This window comes from Drosophila erecta, unplaced genomic scaffold (genome assembly GCF_003286155.1).
Source record: "Drosophila erecta strain 14021-0224.00,06,07 unplaced genomic scaffold, DereRS2 tig00000126-arrow-pilon, whole genome shotgun sequence".
In the NCBI taxonomy this organism is placed as follows: Eukaryota; Metazoa; Arthropoda; class Insecta; order Diptera; family Drosophilidae; genus Drosophila; species Drosophila erecta.
In genome coordinates, this window is record NW_020825209.1 from 8,591,524 (window position 1) to 8,616,596 (window position 25,073).

Consider the following 25,073-nt stretch of genomic DNA (forward strand, 5'->3'; position numbering starts at 1 on the left):
CGGTAGAGACGAGAAATAACATAAACACAAGAGACAGACCAGACAGAAACAAGGAGAACATGCCCCCTAAAGTATGAAATTCGCATAATTTTCGAGACCGATCTCAGTGGCATGACAGAGCCAGATAATCATTTAATGCCCTCCGAGCGGAACGCCCCTGGATGAAAACTGGTACGAGAGCTAATAACGTTGCGCCGCGATCCACCGATCCAGCGATCCAGCTACGAGTGTGTCCAGATCCAGCAGATCCAGCTTCGGATCGAAAATGGGAACTCTGGGCAATGAGGATTGGGATTCGGAATGGGAATGGGACTGAGACTGGATGATTGGGGGACTGAGTAGCGAGGATTGAGAACTGAGAACTGTGGACTGAGAAGTGTGGTAACTGGGAACTGGGCCTTTTGACTCCACTCGACTTGACGCTACCCTTGACTTTTTCGGCTTGTGTTTTTTTTTTTTTTTTTGCCTTGCCGACATCGTCTGCCGCCCATTTGTATTTACCTTATTCGCTGGCGTTTTTCCTCGTTTTTTTCTCGTTTTTATTTCAGCTTTTTCGGATTGACAGCTCTCGAGTGACTCTCGCAAGTGTTTTTGGCTTCGGGTTTGAGTTTGAGGTACGGGTTCGGGTTCGGGCGACACAATGCACCTTCTTCCTCACCTGCAGCATGATAAAAGCACCACCATATATGGCCGCACATACACTGTATACTCCATACTCCATGCTGAATACCATCCATGCCGGCTCCTTTGCGGCCTCGGTTCGGATTGGAGGAGGCGACGAACTATTTCTCCCGTTAACATGTTCACTTCTCAAGTGTTTCCTTTGTGAATCGCTGACTTGGCTGACTGACTGGCTGACTGACTGTCTGCCAGTATGAGGCCTGGTCGCTCGACTCAGCTCAGCTCAGCTCAGTTCAGCTAAACTCGGCTCGCCGGCCAGCCGGCAAAACTACTGACACCGCCATGACGGCTGCCTTTCAAAAACAAAAAAAACCTGGCAGAAACCCAAAAAAAAAAAAAAAACAAACGCGCACAGGCCAATGCCAGGTCCCCAATTGCAGTCCCATTTCCAGACCCTGTCCTGGTCGCTTTTCCCCCGAAAGCCTGAAAGCCTCGCGGCCAGTGTTGACAAAAGAGTTGGAAGTCAGACGTGAGCTGATAATGAAATGGTATCATTATGTTTGATGGGATTAAACTCTTGGCTAGCACGCAAAATACACACAATAAAAAACATAATATTTATATATATAGGATCCCCTGTTGAGCCTCGTAGAATGTTTCTTTCTATATGGAGTAATTGAAATTCAATTAAAATCCCATCATGCAAGAGATGAGCCAGCAAACCGGAAACGGATGTTCAACAAATTTCCATGGGCATTTAAGGACCTGCCACATTCCAAAAGTGTAACTAACTGACAACGAACTTAAAGGACATATTCTTAATATGCTGATTGTGGCCGAAAGCCCGCCAGATTTGCCACACTCCTGACATAGAACATATTATTGTGATTTATACCGGGTTGTCATTCCGCTGACAAAGTCAAGTCGTTCGCCGCCGAGCTTCTTCAGCTCGTTGGTTCGCTTTGGCTTGGCACGAATCAACTGCTAATGGGTTCCCTGATCACTTGCAACAGCACCGGCTATATAATAATAAAACGACAGGGTGACAGGGACGGTTCACCAAAGGGTTAATGCCGAATCTCAAAAGGCCTTAATGAAAAGTTCAGCTGATTTGACGTCCCACTCGAGAAATCGCTCGCCTGGCGCATTCAAGTCAAAGTCACCATTGCCATGTCCGTCGATTCGACTGCGACTGCGACTGAGACTATATATACTATACCCCATATATACTTAAACGCCAAAAGCGGAGGAGAAACGACAAAAAGTCAACCTGGTCGAACGCGAAGTCGAATCCGTGGCACGACAACACGACATCGTTTTGTACGTCACTCAAAACGTTCGTGGGCTGTCAGGGAGACAGTTCAAAAATGAAATATGTATATACTCGTACACATTATAACAAATTCTAAAACGAAAGACACAAGCATGCACTCGGCGAGGAAAGTCTGCTAGTCAGACAGCCAGTCGAAGTCATTGATTGAGCATTGACGTTCGCCCTGCAAACAACAAGCATATCAAACAGCACCATACTCACTGCTTGATGTCACAATGTTCCTACGTATTTTCCAATTCCATTTTAATAGACCCTCTTATTGTAGAGTATTGCCCAGTGAATCCAATGCTCACAAAGCTTGCCATCTGAACTCTAGGCAACTTCTAGTATTTTTGCAAGCGTTGAATGACTTGAAATCAACTAGCAGATCCTAAAGCTGCGGCCTCAATCTAATAGCATTTTTGTGTCATTGTTGCTCTAATCTTAGAATCTTAGAATTTTTTTTTTTTTTGTGGTATTCATTTGAGCCATATTGAGTTTCTTTCTGTGTAGCCACATATGTATATGGAGTAGATCTGACCCGGCCGAATCGTAAACCAAGTTCGATGCCTACACCCATACCCAGCGTATTTCAAAAAGGGGGGTCCGGCACTCGAGAGCCGGCGATGGTGACGTTGCCGTTCCTTGTGCTGAAATGCTGAAATGATGACACGATGACACGGACAGCGAAACGAACACGGACATGGATTCAGAGACAGACGCGAAAGCGGAGGACAGGCGTTTCTGTCCAGACGGAGCCGGAAAGTCGGAGTTGAAGTCGAAATCGAAATCGAAATCCAAGTGTCATTGTCATCGTCGTACATTTTGATTTTATTATTGATTCAATTACAATGTCAACGGGGCAGCAATAGTCGTGCCGGGCGGAAGGATCAAGAACGAGACGTTTCGCTCTGGTCAAGGATAATGTCACCAGTAAGGGAAAATACAAGGCACCACCGGACACATGAAATATTCAGTTCATTAATCAATCAATACTTCAGCGACCCAACCAAGTGGTCATACCCTCTGTATATATTTTTTGCTCTAAACTAAGCGAATGTTATGTTTGCGTGATTTTAATTTGGGGTTGTTGTCTGCTCGTGACAAATTCAACAATTGTTATACCCGTTACTCGTAGAGTAAGAGGGTATACTAGATTCGTTGAAAAGTATGAAACAGGCAAAAGGAAGCGTTTCCGACCAAATAAAGTATATTTTTGATCAGAATCAATTGCCGAGTCAAACTGGTCATGTCTACATCATGATGATGTAGAAATTCATAACTCAACTTATCTTAATCGCTTAATCAACTTATCTGGCGCAATTCTCTAAAAATCTGCATTCAAATTTATTTGTAATGTATTTTTTTTTCAACCATAAAAGTATAAAGTATATAAAGTATAGCCGAGCCGAACCGTCCGTCCGTCCGGCTGTCCGTCCGTCCGTATAAACGTCTCGATCTCAGGAACTATAAAAGCTGGAATGTTGAGATTAAGCATGCAGCTTCCAGAGACATCGACGCAGCGCAAGTTTGTTTCCGAATGTTGCCACGCCCACTCTAATGTGGGCTGCAAAAATACATGTAAGCCTAGATGATGCAATGAATACACTGTTATCAGACTATTGCGTTATATATTCAAAGCGAGTTGATTTGCCTGGTTGACATGGGCCGCTGTCACTAGTATAATACGTGTACGAAGCTGATAATTGCGCTAATAGGTTGACCCAATACTTGCGCAGTTAAAACTGTTAACTGTCCAAGACTTAAGTAAAGTAAAGACGATAGATAAATAAATGCAAGCCGATGTACAGAATACCCTGCCATCTCTTACAACCAAGAAAAAGAACAAATCGGAAGAAAATAATAGTTTGATGCAACAATATAAACAAAATGCATGATCTAGTCTTCCGAAGAGACATATATCAGATGCTATTTTGTTTACGTACTTTGAGGGTATATACAAAGTGCACATATTCATGGGCACTGGTTTTCTCTTTACAAACACACAATGGCCATAACTGACGATAACACCTAAATGGTAATGCTAATAAGCCGTTTAAATTTGACTTCTTCTTTTTTCATTGTAAGTGTTGTTGCTGCCGGTGCTAATGACAATAAAATGATTAGCTTGTTTAATTGGTTTTCATTTTTCGCCTTTGTGTCATACGCAGACATGCTGTATGTGAAACACTCTACATTGGAGATGATTTCAAATATATGTTTCATTTCTGAAATTGAACTGTGCTAAGAATATAAGCTCATGGGCAAAAGTAACTCCTGTCTATTTTAACTCATTAAAATTTAATCACTTATACGCCTAGTACACCTAGTACGCCTAGAATACAATTTTTATGGCTTAAAATTTGGTTCTTATCCAGCATTTTCTTTGATTTGGCAGCACTGCATCTATAGTTGGTATAGGATTTTGGTGCATATACACATGGCTACTTGTTTGTGCAGTAGACAACTGTGTATCCTATAAAAATGGGTATTGCAATGGATATTAAATGAGGTTTGCTGTAAAGTAAAATATAAATCAAAGACATCTTAAAGTCAACTGTTTTCATGATTCAATCGTAAATGCATTTAATTATGAACACACAAAAAAACCGAGAAGTGAGTACATTAGTCGACTTTACAACTTTTGTGTGCTCAATCACTTGGCACATTTTTCGTACCTTTTTAGAAAAGACTCGGATTAAATTTTATGGTCGTTTATTATATTTTGTCATTTGATTTAAATTAACACAATTTTCGTGGCACTGGCGGTGGGGTGGGGCTGAAGCATACAAATATTGTTGACTCCAACATTGCGGCAATCCCGAAGAGATTTGGTTTTTGGCATCGATGTGTGAAATGTGTCGAATTGTTGATGTGTGCCCAAGAATTTGACATTTTGACGGACGTGTTGGCATAAATCATTAAAACTTGTTGTTAGATCGTGATCGGCTATAGCTAACCACTCGTTTCTCATCGCCTTCCTCTCATTTTTCTTTCAGATCTGCCGTGGAGCTCCATACTCCGATCTATACCAAGCCGAAGACTTATATATTTATATACACATATATAAATATATCCATATACAACGCACTTCAGGAAGTCGGTCCACGGCCACATGAAGACGTAAGTTGCAGTATACGAGTAGATGATATTCGCTTTCCTCGACTTCCTCATACCGGTCACTTTTAGGCCATTATTTCGACAATGTCTCGGCAGACTAATTTGTATATCTCTATCGCCCCGACAAGATGACTCCAGATTTGCTTTAGATACGGACCGGGCACAATAGAGTCACAAAGCTATTAAAAACTGATATAAATCTCATTAAATGCGATGCTTGTAGCAGATGAACAAAGCCGCCGCCGCCTCGGTTTCAGCCTCGGTTTTTATCATCAGTTTTTAGCTTTAGTTTTTTTTTATTTTATTTTTTTAAGTTTTTTTTTTTTATTTTAGCCTCGATGGTTATGGCCACAGTTTTGTGGCCCCAGCCTCAAACCTCCTTGCCTTTCCTTTCCTTCAATCAATCGTTGATTTTGCTCCCGGCTACAAACAAGAATGGCTTTTGTGGTTTACTTGAGATCAGTTCGGCGTACTTTTGGTAGAGGCTCTTTTAACCAAAAATGCCACGGCCAAGCCTATGAGATGGCTGAATAGCCTGTGCCAACTTGGCTGAATGGTCCGCATTTCAAGTCGCAGTTTGGACATCATCTTGGTGACGCCCCAAAAACCGATAAGTAAATACAAAAAAAAACTGAACACAAAAAACCCGGCAGATCACTAGTGTCCCTTGAACGCTAAGAGATCTGAAAATAATACTCCATTGCTGGAAGGCAAGCATATTTTGCTTCATTCACTAACTTGAGGGGGAAAATATCATTTTGAAAGTTAAAGGGTAACGCATTTTGAAACTTTTGAATTGGAGGGCGCTTCTTCAGCCTTTTAAATTTAAAGACCTGAAATTTTTGTCACATTAAAAAGGCTTGCGCCTGTCAACCCCAACTTTAGCTTGAATTCGCTAACTTTAACTGAAAACCACTGGTCCTTCCACTTAAACGCTCTCATTTCTTTACAAAACAAAAAAAGGTATAAAAGCAGATGCTGCCTCAGAAAACCCCAATAGATCCAGTAGCCCCAACATCACACTTTCCATTCGATGATGTTGATGCGGCTTCGTGTTTGCGCTTCAGGGCTTACCGACCTATCCACTTAAAACACAGTCTAAGCCCCGGATTACGACCATTCTGGCAGACTGAATCAGGTCGAGGATACGGGGAGCCAGATCCGGGGCGCATTCAGAGCGGACCCCTGCCAGGCGACCCAAACCCAAACATCACGTCTGATCGGCAGCGACAGTCGGCCGAGGTTCCAAGTAGCGCCAGAGCATGCACCGAAAGAAAATAGTAGGTGGATTTCAATTACCTTAGAAGTGCATGCGAAATGCAGTCGCTACAATCCATTTTCCGAGTTATTAGCAGTGATGTTCGGTATCAAAAGCAAATTGCACGCACTAAACTATACTTAACTTGGTTTGTTCAATGCACAAATAATGTCTTCTTTCCTTCTGTGTAGGCGATAGTCAGTGAATTTCTCTTCCTGGTTCAATTTTTATAGTTCAGTTGCTTCGCTTAAAGAAACCTTTTCTGTGAGTGTACTTTAGATTTCGGTTTCTCACCTGCCCGACGAGCAGAAAGTTTCTGTTCTTATTCGCTAATTCCATAATAGAAAGGAAAGTAAGCCTTATAACAAGCAATATATTTCTGTACAAATCACAAAATAGTTTTGATTATGAAATACTTAGAAACTGCATTATTTGTAAACAACTATGCGTTTAGACGAACGCAAGTGTTGATACAATAAAAGACGAACAAGCCACTAATTACAAGAATTTAAGTGTTATCGCTCATAATTTCATGAAAATAAATATTTTCTCTGCACGAACGCCGCATTTGTCGCCCAATCACAGTCGCAGCACCAATAGCGAACCCCAGTATCCCTGATTTAGGTCCGGGATCCATGTTCATGTTCGTGTCCTGCCATTGAACACCGCTCGATGTTGGCGCTCCTCTCCTTGTGAATTTTTACCGACGGTGCAGCCCAGCGGCTTTCGTCAACGATCCCGCAGGGGATTTGCATACGAACAGAACAAAAAGCGCAGGAAAAACAAAAAACACCAAAAAAAAAAAAAAAAAAAAAAATACTAAATAAAATAAAAACGAGAACAGAGAACAGAGAAGTAGTAAGTTTATGTTGGAATCACTTTGTTAAGCCCTGTTCGGCAGCAGTCGGGGCGATTCAGAGGCGTTCATAATCAGAACTGAAGTGGTGCCATGGGTTCGAATTGGGATTGGGGTTTCAGTCTTCGGGTTTAATGGGCGGCTTGGTGGGGGGATACTACTGGAGATCTGGACAAAAAATATCAAAAGGGGCAGGCGGTTGGTTGGCTTTAACATCGGCTTTGACAGAGAAGGCAACTTGCCAAACATATCTCATGTGCGGCAAGCCGTGTTGACACTTTTAATGTGTTTCATAAATACATTTTTACAAAATAGAGTCGCGGGGAATGGGGACTCGGGCTGCTTTGTTGGATCTTATGGGATCGGATTGGATCTGTGAGAACGATCGCCTTGGATCGGCTTTTTCGTGTTTAATGGTTGACATTTCAGAAAAAAAAAAAAAATAATAAGAAAAAACGTTCTGTTGTTCGACTTTAACACGCATTTATGACCGCCGCTGCTTTATGACTTTGGAAATGCGTTAAGAAAATGTTCCTTATGACGGCTGCCGCCGCCGATTCTATGCGATAAAGCCAATAATAATCATGATTGGTGTCTGGAATGCCATTTTTCTTCTCCTTTGTTCGTTTCGGTGGATACGCAGAGTGAACAGCTCGCAGCTCGCAGCTCGCAGCTCGCAGCTTAGCGGCAATTTTGTTATGAGACGAAAATGAGTTTCATGTGAAATACGAAATTAAAAGGAGTTCTCATCTCGGACAGATTCTCGTCTGTCTTCTTGCAAGAGCTTCATAAATGTCGATGAAACCTTCGGATACAAATTGCCCAACAGCATCGATCGGTGCTAACAAACATATGATTGCCGTATTTGGGTGAGCTGCATTTTTTTTTTTTTATGTTAGGCATCCGTCACAAATTTGGCTTATAAATCTCACTTAAACACATTTTCGAGCAACCATCTAAAAATAACATTTAAATAAGGTTCCATTTAAGTCCGTCATCCATTTAAAAAAATAGAATACAGTTGAATTTTTGGACGAGCACATGTATTCTAGTTGGAAAACATATCTTTCTTTATCTGATGCACTGTAATACAATACAATGTAACTGAAAAAGATCCAACTACTTGGGACTATGAACCCCAATATAGTCAGAATTATAGAAGCTTCAATAATTCTCGGTGCAAACTGTCACTTTTATGCACTCAGTACCCAGAGCAGATGGGTTCAGATACACACAACTCGCACACTATGTAGTATGCCGATGGAAAACTGGTTTGGTCAGAACTGAGAACGCTCAGATTCGGAACGTGTCAAATCACAAATATAGAAGGCAAAATAGGTAAGAAAAAATATCAAATTAAATATCAACTGAAAGCAATTAAAAGCTGCCGCGTCGTCGTGCATCTCCGGTTCTAAATGCCGGTAAAAAGTCCCCTACACAGAGATCCGAACAGAAACGTAATCGTAATAAATGTCGTTACAACAGCAGCCCGAACAGGTGGCAATTAAAAAACAATTTGTATACCATTTAAATGACTTGCCAAGATGACATATATCATGCAAAAGTTCCCCAATGCCAAATGGCACTGTCCGAAGGCAGGCGAGAGATTAAAAAAAAAATAATAATAATAGCAGCGAAAGTTTCCATAGCTGCAGTTTTTGATACACATTTAATCGTACAATTTGTCATTTGCCATACATACATATATCATTGCATGTCGCCCTAGGGTATTTGTTATGTCTACTGTTTTTTAATGGGATTTATTTGTTGAATGTGTATATAATATATCAAAGATATCAAAGAAAAAAAAATGCAATCATTTTTTGAATGAGAAGGAAGCGTTTAAGAAGTTCCCTTCTATTAGTTCATGTACGAATTAGCAAAAACTGGATTCTGTTTGTGTTTTGGAGAAGGATTTGGATTTGCGCGCATGCAGGCTGAACCTTCTTTTTGAATACTCGTATTTAAGTATTCGTCGCAATCGGCACGGCACTCATCGCATGGGATCATCAAGAGGTCGCGCGTAATGACGAACGCGATCGCTCGGCCTCGATCTTCATCTTGATGTGGAAGTGGAAGTGGCAGTGGTGTTGGGTTGAGTTCAGTTGAGTTGAGTACCACGATCACAGCCCTATCGATTTGAATTCGTTTTCGGGAACTCCGATCTAGTCGGGTCGCCTCAGATTGTATCGGTTCGTATCGGTTCGCATCGTATCGTGTCGTATCGGATCGTATAGTATCGTATCGGTTCGAAGATCGCCAGTCTGGAGTCTTCAGTCTTCAGCTCTTGTGTGGTGTGGTGATGCCGGCACAGAAGAATGTGACATGGGCACTTCAAGTGGCCGTAGACGACAGCGCGAAGAGCGTCTTCTGCACACACTATCGCATTGTCATGTCACGCCGGCTCTCCATGTGTGTGTATATATGTGTGCGTGTGTGTGTGTGTGTGTGTGTGTGTGTGTGTGTGTGTCTACAAGTGTCCCCCTGTCCCCTGTCCCTCTGCCATGCGACGACTCTTCAGCTCCCTCGCCATCCCTCCTTCTAAAGACGTGAAGTGACCACTCAGAATTTGTCACATCATTATTCTTATTTTTATTTTCAATAATCATCTGTACTCGTGTATGCACGGTGTGGTTGTGGATGATGTGTGGTGTCTGGGAGGTCCGCTGGTATGACGGCATGATGGCTTGATGGCATGATGGTCCGTGGTCCCTGGTCCGTGGTCCGCACCATCGAGTTGTGGCCACTTCGTTAGGCGGTTTCGGTGGAAACTCCTTGACAATGTTTGAGATGGTGGAAGATACGTGGCTGCGAGGCGCTCAGACACGCTGCTCCCCAGATCGCTTAAATGCCACACACTTGGTCACCGCAAAGTCGGGCGAAATTAATTCAAATTATAATACCCGAGGTACTGGCAGAGTATTTGTATACCCGTACATAAGTATACACGTTGTGACACTCGGCTTTCGCCAGACTTTTAAGCAGAAGATAGCTATTGCTGGCAGCAAATAAGAATACAAAAGTGTCATTGAATAAATAAATAATAAAAAGACTTCAGTACCTTGAAGTAAAAAAAATGATTGATTAGACAAATACATTGAAACGCTTCTACTATCAGGAATTGGTATTTTAGCACTGCTTTCGTTGGGTTTTAATTGTGTTTCTTGGTGGGGACTACATAGAGTTAAATATGTATTTTTTTGAGATTTCGATAATTGTAACATTATTATTAACAATCTGCATTTTCCTCCACTTGCAGCGAATCGACAGAAGTCCATAGCACAGCGCACCCAACTACTGGAAACCTAAATGCCGCATCTAGTCCAATGTATCGTCAAAAGTCTACAGATTAATTGTTGTTCCTAAGCCGCCGCTTGATGAATATTGGCCACGAGAAGCACTCGCCGCACTTTCATCCGCATCCGCAACCGCAACCGCATCCGCATCCTCGCGCCGCCGCCACTGAAGTTCATCGTTTGGCCGCCGGCGGCTCGGTTAGTCCGCCACCGCCTCCATCGACGTCTACGTCGGCATCGTTGTTGTACCACCTGCCCGCCACTGTATCCGCCTCCTATCGCCACGCACTGCAAGGTCATGAGAGGCAACAGAGCCAGCATCACCTCCCCTACCAGCACCACCACCGCTATCATCAGCACCACCCACATTTGCCAACCGGTGGAGGGAACGTGCACCTAAGCCGCGAATCCTCACCCGCTTCAATGGTGATGACCCCCAGCCGCCGCAGTTCGCCGCCCCTGCCGCCGCTGCCCTTGACGACGCACCCCATCCACCAGCACCAGCACTCGCATCCGCATTCGCATTCGCATCTGCATCCGCATCCGCATCCGCTGCCACTGGCGCTGCCCTTGCGCCATCCCCTCGCCCTGAATGCGAACGCGGGCGGTCACCAGTCGCCGTCCCGCTCCTCCGGCAGCATCCAGCAGACATCGTCGGCGCAATCGATGAGCGTCCACTTCTCGCAGCTGGCCCACGCCCAGCTGCATTTGCAGAATCAATTGCAGCAGAAGCTAACGGCGGCGGCCAGTAGGAATAATAGCAACAATAATAATAACAATAGTAGCAGCACCGGCTCGGGCACTGGAACGGGCAACAGTACGCCCACGCACGAGCCGAGTGCCATGAATCCGCTGAGTGATTTGCAGAACATGCAACCGTTTGACTTTCGGAAAATCAGCTCGGCGGCGGCGCTGGGCGCATTTGGTGGTCCCTTGCCGCTGCCGCAGAGTCCCACGGAGTTCGGACAACACCATCACCACAGTCAGCAGCAGCAGCAGCAGCAGCAGCACCAGCATCACCTGCATCGGAACCAGTTCTTCAATGCAATGGCCATGGCCTATCACCTGCCGCCGCCACCGCCACCACCGCCGCCCGATTCCAGATCCCCACCATCGCCGCCCTCAGTTGTGGGCCCGTATCAGCATCAGCATCAGCACCAGGCGGGTTCCGGGTCGGGCTCCATATCAGGATCGGGTTCGGGCTCCAGTTCGGGCGCCGGATCCGTGGAGGAGTCCTCCGGCAAGCAGCAGCGGAGCAGCGATAAGGGATCCGCATCGGGATCATGCTCCAGTTCGCAGCGCATGACCCGCCTGGCCTTGTCCTCCAATATGCGGGCGAGTCGAAAGACGCCGCATTCACCGGGCGGAGGAGGAGGTGGTGGTGGTGGCGGTGGCAATGGAGGATCCGTTGGCGGCGGCGGTGGCAAGCGGCAATGGGGCTCGATGCCCGCAAATTTGGGCACCCAGTTCATCAATCCGGTGACGGGCAAAAAGCGAGTGCAGTGCAATGTCTGTCTGAAGACCTTCTGCGACAAGGGTGCTCTAAAGATTCACTTCTCGGCGGTGCATCTCAGGGAGATGCACAAGTGCACGGTGGACGGTTGCAGCATGATGTTCAGCTCGAGGCGATCGCGGAATCGCCATAGCGCCAATCCGAATCCCAAGCTCCACTCGCCGCATCTGCGACGCAAAATCTCGCCGCACGATGGACGCAGTGCGCAACCGCATCCGCTATTGCTCCAGGCGCCCAATGGTCTCATGGCGGGTCTGGCACCCTTCGGCAGCTTCCCGCTGCTGACGCCGCCACCAGATATGCGGCATCATGCGCTGGGCGGCTCGGGTGCGGCAGCAGGAGCTGGAGTCGGCGCCCTGGAGTTGAAGCACGGACAGGATTATCTGCAGAGATCCTACTTGGATGCCGGACGCTTCGAGGGTCAACGACGTAAGCTGGCGCTGGAGAACGAGCACACTGAGGATGAGGACGACGACGAGATATTGGAGGTAGGCTACATCTCATTCTTGGGGAAATCTATCTCACTTATGGTTTGGGTTAATAAATATTACACATCCGACATGTTGTCCATACAAGATGAAACCTAGTATATCTTTCAGATATTTTTACACATTTATACAATAACATTTTCCATTGTTCCTTTGCAGGTTGGCATCCACATGGCCGGCGACGACGAGGACGACGAGGCTGACGGCGACGAGGACGAAGATGACGATGATCCCGATGGCATCGTTGTGGTTGGCGACGAGATCGATAGCATGCCGCTGGACCACGAACACGATAATGAGAATGAGAACGACGAGAGCGACGAGCGCTCCACATCGGCGGTGTCCAGCCTGAGTCAAACCAAAGAGCAATCCAGTCCGGGCAAGGTTGTCCAGTCCGGCCTTGAGGAGTGCCACACATATGCCCACGCCCACGCCCACGCCCACGCCCACAGCCACGCCCACGCCCATACCCACGCCCACGGTCTCCCGCACGGCCACGCCCACTCGCTTGGGCACGCCCACGCCCTCGCCCAAATGGCGGCCAATAAACGGAAACGCAAGAGCCAGAATCCAGTCCGATGTCCTGTGCAATCGGATGAGAATTCGGGCGAGAATTCAATCGACTACGATGTGGCCGCCGATCTGTCCATTAAGAAGGTGCGTCTGCCCGCGCAGGCCGCCGCATCCGCCAAAGAATCGGAGGTGGGCGAGTCCACCAAGTCGATACCATCGCCACCCCTCACGCCCTACGGTGATCTCAGGCCGGTGGGTCTCTGCATTAAGACGGAACAGGATCAGGATGAGGATCAGGAGCATGATCAGGATCAGGAACTGGAGCAGGAGCCGGGTCAGCCACGGAAGCGGGCGCAGGAGCAGGAACCTGAACCAAATCCCGAAGTGTCGGCATCCAAACCGGAAATGAAACTGGAGGAGCAAGAAACGAGGCCAGCTGACAAGGAGGAGGACAACGAGGAAGAGGATCAGGAACAGGAACAGGAGTCGAGGCCGGTGGACACCACACTGGATCTATCACGGGCAGCGGCCGCCATCAAACTGGAGCCGCTGGACGAGATCAACTACGAGGCGGATGAGAACCGCTATGTGCGCATCAAGCAGGAGCTGATGGGCGGCGATGAGTCCCTGGCGGAGGAGTCCGGCGACAAGACTGCCAATCACAATAATAATAATAACAATAATAATAATATTACCAATAGTGTGCGCCGTGAAAGTGGCAACGGATTGAGTGCTAGTGAGCTCGAGGAGCGCGAACCGGAGCCGGAAACTGAAACAGAGCCCGAACCGGAAGCCGAACCGGAGCCGGAACCGGAAACGGAGGTGGAGGTGGAGGCGGAGGCGGAAGTGCCCGAGGTGCCCATCGATAAGGAGAACCCCCTAAAGTGCACCGCCTGCGGTGAGATATTCCAAAACCACTTTCATCTCAAGACGCACCACCAGAGCGTCCACCTCAAGCTGCACCACAAGTGCAATATAGATGGCTGCAATGCCGCGTTTCCCTCGAAACGCAGCCGCGATCGTCACAGCTCGAATCTCAATTTGCATCGCAAGCTGCTGTCGACCAGCGACGATCATGGACTACTCCATGCACCCGTGATGCCCGCAACGGATCCGCTCCTGGAGCTAATGAGTCTCAATTTGAATAATAACAAGAGCGGCTTCCATCACTCGGCGATGGTGGGCTCAGCGGCAGGCGGCGGCGGCGGTGGTGCTGGTGGTGCTGGTGGTGCTGGTGGTGGTGTTGTGAATCCAGCGGCGGTGGGCAGCATTCAGGCGGAGATCCTGGCGCGCATTTGCGCCGGTGCCCATGCACATGGACTGAATGTGCCGCTCTGCTTTGAGGCACTGCAGCATCGTTTCGCCGTTGGACATGGCCACGCTGGTTATCCGCTGATCGCCGGCGATGGCTCCCCACCCAGTCCCCGCCTATTTCTGAGCCACGGCAGCGGCGCGAGTCCGCTCCTCTTTGCCGGACTGCCGCGCATGCCGAGATTCCCCCAACTGACGCCGCACATGCTGGCCGCCAGTGCTGGCAATACCGCCGCCGTCGCCGGAATGGGCGGCCTCAGTCCCTTCTGTCGACGCACCTCCTCCGACTCAAATTCACAGCACTCGATAACGCCACCGCCGAAGAGATCCCGATCGCAGTCCAGGTCACCGGATCACTGTGCCCATCCGGCGCATGCCGGCGATACCACGGGCATCACCGAGGATTCGGGCCAGCGGCAGAGTCCCGATCGCATATCATGACCATGTACCTCGTACTATGCCAAGGCGTTGGCATTTTATCACTAGGAACCGCCCATGTCAAGCGGCGCACACACTTTGGAAGTCAGATATGCAGATACACGGATATGTGTATCTTGATCTATATATACACATATATATATGGAAAATGCATTGCTCATCGAGGAGCTCACATCGAGGATCGAAGATCGAAGATCGTCTGCCGCTCATAAATACGAAAATACTTCACTTAGGCTAATGCTAAAATAAAAATATTTAGATGGATCAACTAGCATTTTTTTTTCTATACATAAATATACATACAACATATATATATATATATATATATATAAATATATATACTATATATGAGTCCCTTTTTTTTGAAATTGTACTTATGAAAACTGATGTTTTGTGTACAAGTACGTCGTGTTGTAGAGAATTTATAAATGGCAAAGAAATAACAAGTACTAAATAAATAAATAACGATACATATTGTTAGTGATACTCGATTATGTAAGTTAAGTAGCCTCTAAGCAGCGCCTACTGGTATCGTGAGTAACGTTTTTTTTTTTTTATTGTAACTGAAATATTAAGTGTGTTGTATATGATATGACGATGGCAATGGAAATGCAAATTCAAATGCAAATAATATGAGTCAACCAACGACGAAACGCTTGATATGAGGAAACGAACATAATTTGATTACAGATTGCCGTTTACGAACTGGGTTGGGATCACTCATTGAAAGTCCTCGAGATCCGCAATCGAACATAATAAACAAAAAGAAAAAAAAGAATATGAACCGTTTTGTTGTTTTTTATTACAAACAAATCCTAAAGTAATTATGTAGTCGGTTAGTTAGTTCTGAAACAGTAACCAGACAAATACCTTCAACTCATATTTAAGCTATATATGTTTGCAATAAAATATCTGAAAAATTCTTAAATCTCTGTTTGTGTGTTGGGAATCGGAACTTCATTCAACATGTTGCATTTAGTAGTTCCAAAGCTGAAACAATGGATATTTCATCGTGCCTTCTCCAAATTTTAGGACTGAGTTTCAACACTTAATGGATTTTTGTATACATTCCCAGTTTTTATGCACTCGCATTTTCCAGAATTTGGCAATCAGATTTTTCCGATTGATTGCTTCGTGATTCTATGAATTATTATGTTTTAGATACTTCTTTTTTGGGAGACATTGTGAGATTGCGAGATATATTCATACCAAGAACCCATCCTTGAAAGTGTTTTGAAATTTCCCCATGAACTGCAAGTTTCCCGATGTTCTGAGCATAGTTTCAAATATTGAGTGGTTTTTTTGACAGTGCGTCACTGTCTAAACACATGCAAAGTTGCACACATGTATCTTCTGAATAATGTAATGTGCATTCAAGCCGTAAATTTGGCACACAAACGAATTGCACAGGAAAAAGGCAAATTCGCATGAACTTGAGCGCTGTGCAGCGATAGTTTTGCGGAAGAAGAATTGCAAATTGTTGATAACAATTAGGATTGCAGATAGCTACAATGCATGAAGGTGGAAGTTCGGCGCTTTTCCTTTTTCCACACGAAAAAGGGGTTGCTTCCAGCAAGCCGTTTAATTTTAGATCGATTAGGGGAAGCTCGTAAATTTTGCTGTCCTGGCTGCGAGGGCGTTAGTGTCCAAATAAATAAATGCAGTAGATACGATACTGCAGACTGCAGTCCGGGTTTGCAGGAAGGTGTGGGCTCGCTGCTCTCCTATGTGGATAGGTACATATGTGCAGACACATGGCACATGGGTGCCATCCCATCCGCGTCCATGTGTGTGGTTGGCCATGTCGCACCCGGCAAGCCCACCAACCCCGGGCTGAACACATTGGCATACTGGTACCAGTAACACCATCCAGCCATCGCCATCGCCATCGCCATTGGCATCGGCATCGGCACGGCCATATAGCCATATCGCCATATAGCCATATAGCCACAGCCATATAGCCACATTTCAATGACCTCCCCCTGGCGGGGACAGCAAAGGAGAGGTTTTGTGTCTAGAAAATAGCAGAGCCGAGCCGAACCGAGCCGAGCCTCCGGTGCGGTGCAATTTATTTAAAGTAACATTTTAGTGTTTCCTTCCGCTGAAATCCGCTCTCTTCCTTCCTGTTTGGCAGGACTCGTACTCGTACTCGTACTCGGCTTGGGTCCTTGTCTGTGCCACTGAGTGTGCTCCAGCCCACCTCGACTCCAACTCCAACTCAAACTCCAGCTCCTAGTCCTGCAGTTGGCTGTCCCGGCTATCCCGGCTGTCCCGGCTATCCTGGCTATCCCGTTGGCCCTTGGCGCCCCAGTCTCGCGTCCTGCGAGGAAAACAACAGATTGTGGGTAAATAAAATTGCCACAATGTTATCGTTCAGCCCGCAGCGAACACGCAGCAAACAAGCAGCAAACACACGGGGCACGAATGTGTTCCTTTTAAATGCTTCTCAGCCTTTTAAACTTTGCCTAATCTCTCTGTCAATACGCATATTTAAGATAATTGCAATGTCCTGCCTAACAGCATTGTTTATAATCTACATATACTATTGCTCCCAACTGACGTTAATATAAATGAATTCGAATTGTCAGCCCGTGCAGTGCTATTTTATTATCTGTTACTCAGCAATTTAGTTGAAAGGTGTACTTAGAGCATGGATTTCTATAAATCCCACTGATATGCACTGATATACCTAACGCAGGCAGATTCTCTTGCTCCACAACCACCAAACTCCTTGGAAACTGTCCAAATGCTCTGGCGCAGCAAGTTCATCCGTGGTCATATGCCTCACTTGCAGATACCGACTTCGCTCGCTTTTTACGGTCAGTGCTTTTTTAAGTGCACCTGTCGTGGAGTGAACGTTAACCCGGCTCTAATTCACATTCAAAGAGCCCAAAGACGCAGCAGCAGCCCAGGGTTCTCGTAAACGAGCAGTGTCATCATCGGCATCATAGGCATCTTGTGGCCGGCTGCCACGACTCCCAATCGTAATTTAATGCTGGCGGTCAATAGCATTACTGCTGCTGCTGCTGCTGCTGCTGCTGCTGCAACTACTAAAAACTGCAACAACAAATGGCTTATGAACAACAACAACGACCGCACACACAAAAAAGCTAATCTGATAATACAGAATTGAAAGGGGCGGTCACGGCACGAATTTCGCTACACGCTCTCGATACGATGGCAGTTCTCCGCCGCCCCAACATCCAACTTCCAACATCCAACATCCCAACTGAAGTCCAGCGATTGACGTTGGCAGCATCGTCAACCGATTCTCCCATATTGGTATAGTATGGAATGGTGTTGTATGGCATAGCAAAGTGCGCCGCATGCGGCTCAAACAGAAGGGATCGCTGGTCAGACGGCGAAATTGCCTTTGGCCGGGGCTAAAGTTGGACCCAACAACTCCACGGATGCAGTGTACCTGTGTGATAGAAGGTTGGCTCAGAAGCACAAGAAATACAAAACAAAAATACGAAACAAAAAGCACAAAAGCACAAAAAAGAAGAAACTGCAGCAACACCAATAGTCCTTATAATCTTCTGCGAGATTGATGGCATGGGACCAGATGTCAATAATTCAGGGCAATGGCGGTAGTTTGCTGCATCCAGTGGAGTAGTTTTGGCCAATCTGAGGCGCAGATCGGCGAAGAAATAGGAAAAATAAGCGTAAACTTGATTTCAAGTGGAGAAAGCATGTCAAATTCCTTGCGTATAAATTATTTGGCGGTGTTTAGATGCCTCAAAATATTTGCAAGCTAGCCATAGATTTAAATGGCTAAATCAGCTAAATAATATATAGAATGCAAGGCTAATAATCGATTTAAGTGATCTGCAATTTGCGATTTCTTGACCCGGCAAAGCGAGATTTCCGCCCTTTTGCCCCGGGAATCGCCTCTGCCGCGGGTCAATCTGGCCCAAAACGAAACTAGCAGTGGAGCGCGGAAAGGGATTAAAAAATCTGCTCGGCTCAATTATAAAAATTCATCCCAATCTCAATTCCCGCGAATCGCCGTCGCCGTCGCCGTCGTTCCAAGCTCGTATTATTGCCGTTCTGGTCTCACATCTTGTGATCCCGATTCACTCTGCGTTTTGCTGTGGTCATTCGTCATTTAAGGTTCGCTCAGTCACACACACAGCGTCCGGTTTCCCAATCCCAATCTCGGAGATCCCAAGACCATAATCTTCCTGGGCCCGGCAGAGATGCAGGGCTCCAGGGCTCCAGGGCTCCAGGTCCCCAGTCATTGACACTGATATGTGTGGCTTGTGAAATGACAATCAGCAATTTGCTATTCGGAACCGTTTAAAGTAATTTATTTTCCCGGCCAGGACGAGTTTCGCGCGGCGCGAAGCTGGCTGTACATCACCAATGTGCGGGCTACTCTCAGATTCGAATCCGAGTTTAAATCTCAGGCAGATTTAATACGCAGCATAGATACCAATGGTCTGGGGCATTGACAAAGGATTTCGTTGTTAACAAGAAGAGGGCACAACTTTCGTTTAATTAATGACCTCACTACTTTTGCCGTCTCGCAAATCAATCGCCAAGTCTGCGTAGCATTTGATTACACTCCAAAAAAGTGGGCAGTCTTACATACAAGCGTAAGTTTGATAGGTATATGTGGTATATAGATACTATGCTCTCTGCAACATATGCCAAACTTGTTTAACAGTGTACGCACAAAGGATTACAGCAGCAACATTCCGTTATGGTAAATTGACTTCGTGAATATTTTATGGCCGCAAAAGAGACGAAATAGTGTACTCCAGCACCCACATATTCGATTTCCGTCCGGACCTCCAATCACCCAGCACTGACCACCCCACCAGTGATTGACCCAACTAGTGGGTGGCCAATGGGCCACCATATGTATATGTCAACCCCTTTTCGAGTTGTCCACTGTGGTTCTGGCTGTCCGAGCAAGAATCCCGTGTCTTGGGCACATCTCATAAATAATGCAGTCAATTAGGCCAAGCGAATGTGTTGCGCACACCCTTGGCCAAGTTGATTGGAATGGGCTGGATGAGGAGTTGACTTAATAGTGAATAGTATCGTTAATAATGGTAATAGAACTGGCCTGAAAAAGGTAGCATGGTATAAAAGGCCAAAGCCGAGCAGGAAAATCTCATTCCGCTCTCAAAGTTGTGAACCTTTAAGAACCTGCCATGATTTGCTGCTTAAAGCTAGAACCTAAATGCCCTAATATTACTCATCCGCCTTGTTGGTCATAGACAAAAAGCCAAAAAACAGCATTTTGTGTTAAAACATTTATCCCAATACTTTAAGGGTAAATATGCATGTTTACAGCCACATTTTACCATTTATATGGATCCCTCTAAATAACTGCCGCCCTATTGCTGTCTTTGTCTGTATCGCCGTCCTTGTCCCTTATCCCTGGGAAGATTCTTGGCACTGACTAGCCGCTCTTCTTGAATTGCGTGTAAGGGGCACATTTCGCCGACATGCGTGAATAAATTAAGGTTTCTAAAGGGATTGTCACCCATGCCACTAAAACAAAATCCGTTGTCATATATATCACTCGAGCAAGGGGGCGGACTTCGTTTCTGCGGCTGGCCAGTGGCCACAGGAAGAGAATCTCGGGGGCTACGACCGGGACAATGGGCACTCCACACACTGGACGCACTGGATACGCTGGTCACTGGACGTGGGTCGCAACAGTGAGCTGCCAGAGGTAACCGGCCCATAAAATATGACAAACATAACTGGCCAGCAGCAGAGACAGATACATTGGCGGTAAGGTAACAACAACAGCTGCAAACCTGTCGGCATTGATAAAAAGGGCAAAAGACTGTGTGTGGACACCCGCTTCTTGGCTGTCAATCGTCTAAAATCGTTACGGCCACTTGGCGGCGGTGGAGAATGAAAGGCAGCCCGCAAACGGCACAAAGTTCACTTTAAATTATTAACGACAAAAATGTTGTGACCGTCCAACTTGGCGGTACCTAATGGGCTATGTAAAACGGACTTTACGCCCCTATTTTGTATATCTGATGACTGCAAATCCGGCTCGAGGGCTCAAGCAATGGAATCGATGGAATGAAGAGGTAAGCCCATCTGACTGCGCTGGCAAACGCGATGGGAATGCAATGTCACATCCACATGCCATAAACGTTGTGATCACTGTAATCATAATTTATAATTGACTTGCTCGAAAATAAATGGCACCGAGCACCGAGCACCGAGCACCGGCCGACCACGATCATTGGCATCCTGTCGTCACATTCATTTAAATGGCATAAGGCGAGTCAAATGACCTGGGTCCTCCTGCCTCCATCGCCATTCGCTGGTTCCGCCTCGTCGCCTCGCCAATGAGCTTCAGATTTTGAATCGAATAATACCTAGATGTTATCGAACATAAGCTATTCGTTTCCCAATCCGTCCATGATCCATGATGTCAAACGGGTTGTGTTCAAAGTGTGAATAGCGATAGAATTCAACTATCCTGGGACTGGGAACTACGCACCTAGGCAACGACTGTGTTGAATATCTGTTGGGAGCAATGTGAAATCTGCAAATGGTAGAGGATTCGATTTAGCACCTTGGCAGGAAGAGGAGCAGCGTAAACGGTCTGAATTGGATTCTCGGGCGCCAATGTTTGCACCGCGGGGTGCAACTGGAAGCAATGATGCGGATTTGGCAGGGAAACGAAACCAAACCAAAGCATTTGCTGTCGGTGGAGCGCAGGGAGGTGGCTTTATTGTACAGCCTGTGAAATGAGAAATAAAACAATGTCATCGCTGGAAATCTTTTTTTTTTTTTTTTTTTTTTTTTTTTTTTGTCTGGTCCCGCGCGATCAGATCCTCGAGGTGGTGAAATATATGCCTTCTAGTTTGCACACCGGATGAAACAGGAAGGAAGTCATGAATCCATTCGCAAAAGCCGGATGACTTTGGCCTCCTGTCTTGGCCTTTTCCATTTTTTAGTTTTGTGCTTGGCTTTCAGTTTCTCAGTTGCCAACATTTGGAAAGTAATCGTTCAACGAAGCGATTGACAAGGTAATCTACCCCGTAACATGTGTTCACAATATCAAGGCCGTGCCACCCAGCATCCACCCCATCCGCCCCATCCTCCGGCTATCTACACATCCTTTAGCTGCCAAGTGGGTAGTGCGCGAAGGTTGTGGCAAAGTTGTGCCAAAAGACGCCTCTCGCTCGACCCTTTGCTTTCCTCAGAGGTCAAGCTCACAAAGGGGAACCAAAAATGATGGAAGCAGAAAAAAAAGGAGAAAAAAAAATGGAAAATCCCGAGCTGGGCAAAGTGGGAAACGTGACGTGCAAAACTTTTGGTCGCTGATAAGATTTTGGGCAGCATTGAAAAGGGTTTCCGTTTTCCATCTTCGTCCCCTTCGATTTGATGGGTTTTGGGCCACTTTTTCTCGCTTCATCACTTATGCATGCTTTGGTCTATTAGATTTCCGTTTCCGGTTCAACTGTAACGCATAAAAGTTTAACAACGTGTTTGAGGTTTTACGCTCTTTTGGCACACACGTCAATGCGATTTTAACCGCCAAGGCTTACACACCTGACCCAGGTCCCTTTTCTTCCGGCTCCTTTTATTGTCCACGGGGAAGTATGGAATATTTCCTATTCATATAAATACTGGCTGGAAATGAGAGGCAGCGAAAGGCTAAATGGTCAAGAAAAATAATCTGTACAAACTCTTTAAAGCAATGCAATGCATAGATGTGTGCAACTTAATATGGATGTACGAGTATGCAGTACATCAAATATACATACTGTATCCAGTATACAGTTATAAAAAGAAGTAGCTAACCTCAAAAATTAATGTATGTAATTGGTCAATAAAAGCTTGAATATAAGTCGGCAAGGCTAGAGGGTATCAAAGTGTCGATATTTCAACCCCCGGTTTTGGCAACTTTTAAAAGTCTTTGACAATGCAGAGGAGGCTGTGCGAGGACCTTTTTGTTCAACTAAGCATTTAATTCGCTGTATGCCGTTGGAATTACGCCGATAAAAGGGGTAAGGTTTCGAAAACATTTATATATGTATTATATAAATATGTGTGCGTACGTACATATGGATGGATGGATGGTGGGGCGGTCCAGGGTCCAGTCCGGCCGAAATTATGGTCATCGGATAACCAGAGTTTTTCACCAGTCACCCAAAAAGACAAAGGGTTGCTGTCGATGTCGACTTATCTTCATGCAGAGTTATTATTGTTGATTTCTTAAGTGGCCCCAAATCGCAGATGCGACCCGAGTATTATTTTATTTGGCCGAGTGCTATACGAAATGTACTGCAACATGTTAGATGATGGATCGATGGAGCACATTAGCTTATATATATGTGTACTATATATCAGAGAACGTGTTGATAATGAAGCCAAACAAGAATGTAATGCTTTTATGGTATGTACCCCCTAGGAGCCATAAATACTTCAAAGTTCCAGCTTGACCATCAACTCTAATGGAAAGATGTCCCACCTACCAGCCTACTCCAACTCCCCAAGCAGATCAAAGAAAATGCAAATATATATATTCAATACCAAATTGATATCGAGTTCTTCCCCTGTTTATCTGTGTGGTAGGTAGGCGTTTTATTTACAGCCATTCTGCCACTCTCACCTTGGCCATTATTTTGCACTGGGCCCTTTTGCCATTCGGCCGAAGCCAATGCAAACTAATTAGCATAAAATTGAAAATGTTCTTGCATTTACTTGGCTGACTATAAAAAAAACAGCAAAGAGGGAAAGGAAAAAGAAATGAGATGAATACGCTTTGCGAATCAAGTGCAGTTTGATGAAACTGCGATGCTAAATGGCCGAAAGCCGTATCCAGTTTTACTATAGATCATATCACACACATCGTCACATCCAGTCATCCAGTCAATCGTGGTAAAAAGAAAGAGTTTGGGTAGCGAAGCGATCAACATAAAACAATTACGCCTACACTTGCTTGCTGCCTCTTTTTTGTTCAATTTTCCTCTGTTTTCGCTGCATGTGGATGTCGATGATGATGATTATGTGCGGATGAGGTTGTGGAGGAGATCGGTCGGCGGCACTTTTGCACTGCACGACCTTCCTTGGAATCCATTTGCTAGGAAGCAGCGGGTGCAGTGAAAGAAATCATGCACAGTTGTCATCAATTTCGGACCTTCGGTGAGACTTTCCTCCTTGCAAACTAAAAATAACATACTAGGATATCGCCTTAAATAATATAATACAAAAAGAATTACGCAATGAGTCACATAATTGTTGGTAACACATAATATATGCTAAAAACAATATTTTCTGTTATTATTCAGAGCGAAATAGATCCTATCCCTTTAGGATTCGCACTTGGATTTATACATTTAGCCACATACCTTTAGGAACCTTTGTGGAAGAAAAAAGCAGATATTTTGAAAAATTAGTAAGTGCATTTTTGGGGTTTGTAATGCGAATTAGCTTTTTAAATTCAAAATCAAAATGAAAATGTAAAGCAGCATATGTAACTTTTCAATGCCCACTATTTCTCTCAGTGCAGCCTTCTGTGCGCTATATTAAGGCTGATTTTCAGTGCCCAAAACGGATTCCAGTCGGAAGCTGTAAAAGACTACTTCGGCCTTCTGCGGCAGGCTATGAAACACAGTATTCATTAACTTAGGAAGCATTAATGCTGGGCCCCAAACTGCTTTATGTAGCTCCATCTGCCGCTCTAAGATGTCTGCACTGGGTGGAGTGGGAATGGGCGCTCTATGTGCATAAATGCAACCTGAACGGTGTGCCTGGGTACGGTGTGTTGGTTACTTCGTAGTGGATACTGTACTGCACACTGGATACTGCACACTGGATACTGGATACTGGGTACTGGATACTCAGTGCCGAGTACTGGATTCCTGGTTTCTGGACGGGAGGAGAGGCGTTGAAGTGGCGTTGGTGGGTCTTGTGGGATTGGCTACAAGTTCATTTTTTATGGTTTTCTTTTCACGGTTCTCCTGGGACGTAATAATGCAGATATTAAACCTAGCGTTTAGAGGTGCTTCTCAGATCTGTAGCCCATTTGCCTGTTCGGAAAATCGCAAGATCATTTCATTGATGGATTTGATTGGCAATAGAATGGAGCTATCACTGCGGACGGCCATCCAGTTGGTAATGAAGCATATCAAAAGTGTGTTTATAGTTGAGAAATAATAGCGAGAGGATTGTGCATCTGCACTTTCTAATCACAGTTTTCGCATTCATTTCAAGAACGGCTTCTTTGATTATATTTTTATTTTCGCGAATACTTGGCGGGCTTCGCATTGCAAATTCCGCTCGCAACATAAAAGATATTGTCAAAAACCCATTAAAAATTCAAATAAACTTAATAATTTGGCAATCACGAACATA

General features: G+C 45.5%; 1 protein-coding gene across 2 annotated transcripts in view; it reads left to right on the forward strand.

Annotated features, from left to right (window-relative positions):
* LOC6550549 overlaps positions 1-14,992 on the forward strand; it is a 29,889-nt gene extending 14,897 nt beyond the window's left edge. For both annotated transcript variants that reach the window (XM_001977945.3, XM_026981870.1), the window contains exons 3-5: positions 4,933-5,056; positions 10,427-12,464; positions 12,624-14,992. In XM_001977945.3, coding sequence (XP_001977981.1) covers positions 10,545-12,464; positions 12,624-14,729 — 4,026 coding nt within the window. In that variant the 5' untranslated portion in view covers positions 4,933-5,056; positions 10,427-10,544 and the 3' untranslated portion in view covers positions 14,730-14,992. The remainder of the gene's footprint in view (positions 1-4,932; positions 5,057-10,426; positions 12,465-12,623) is intronic.
* Positions 14,993-25,073: the final 10,081 nt, after the last annotated feature.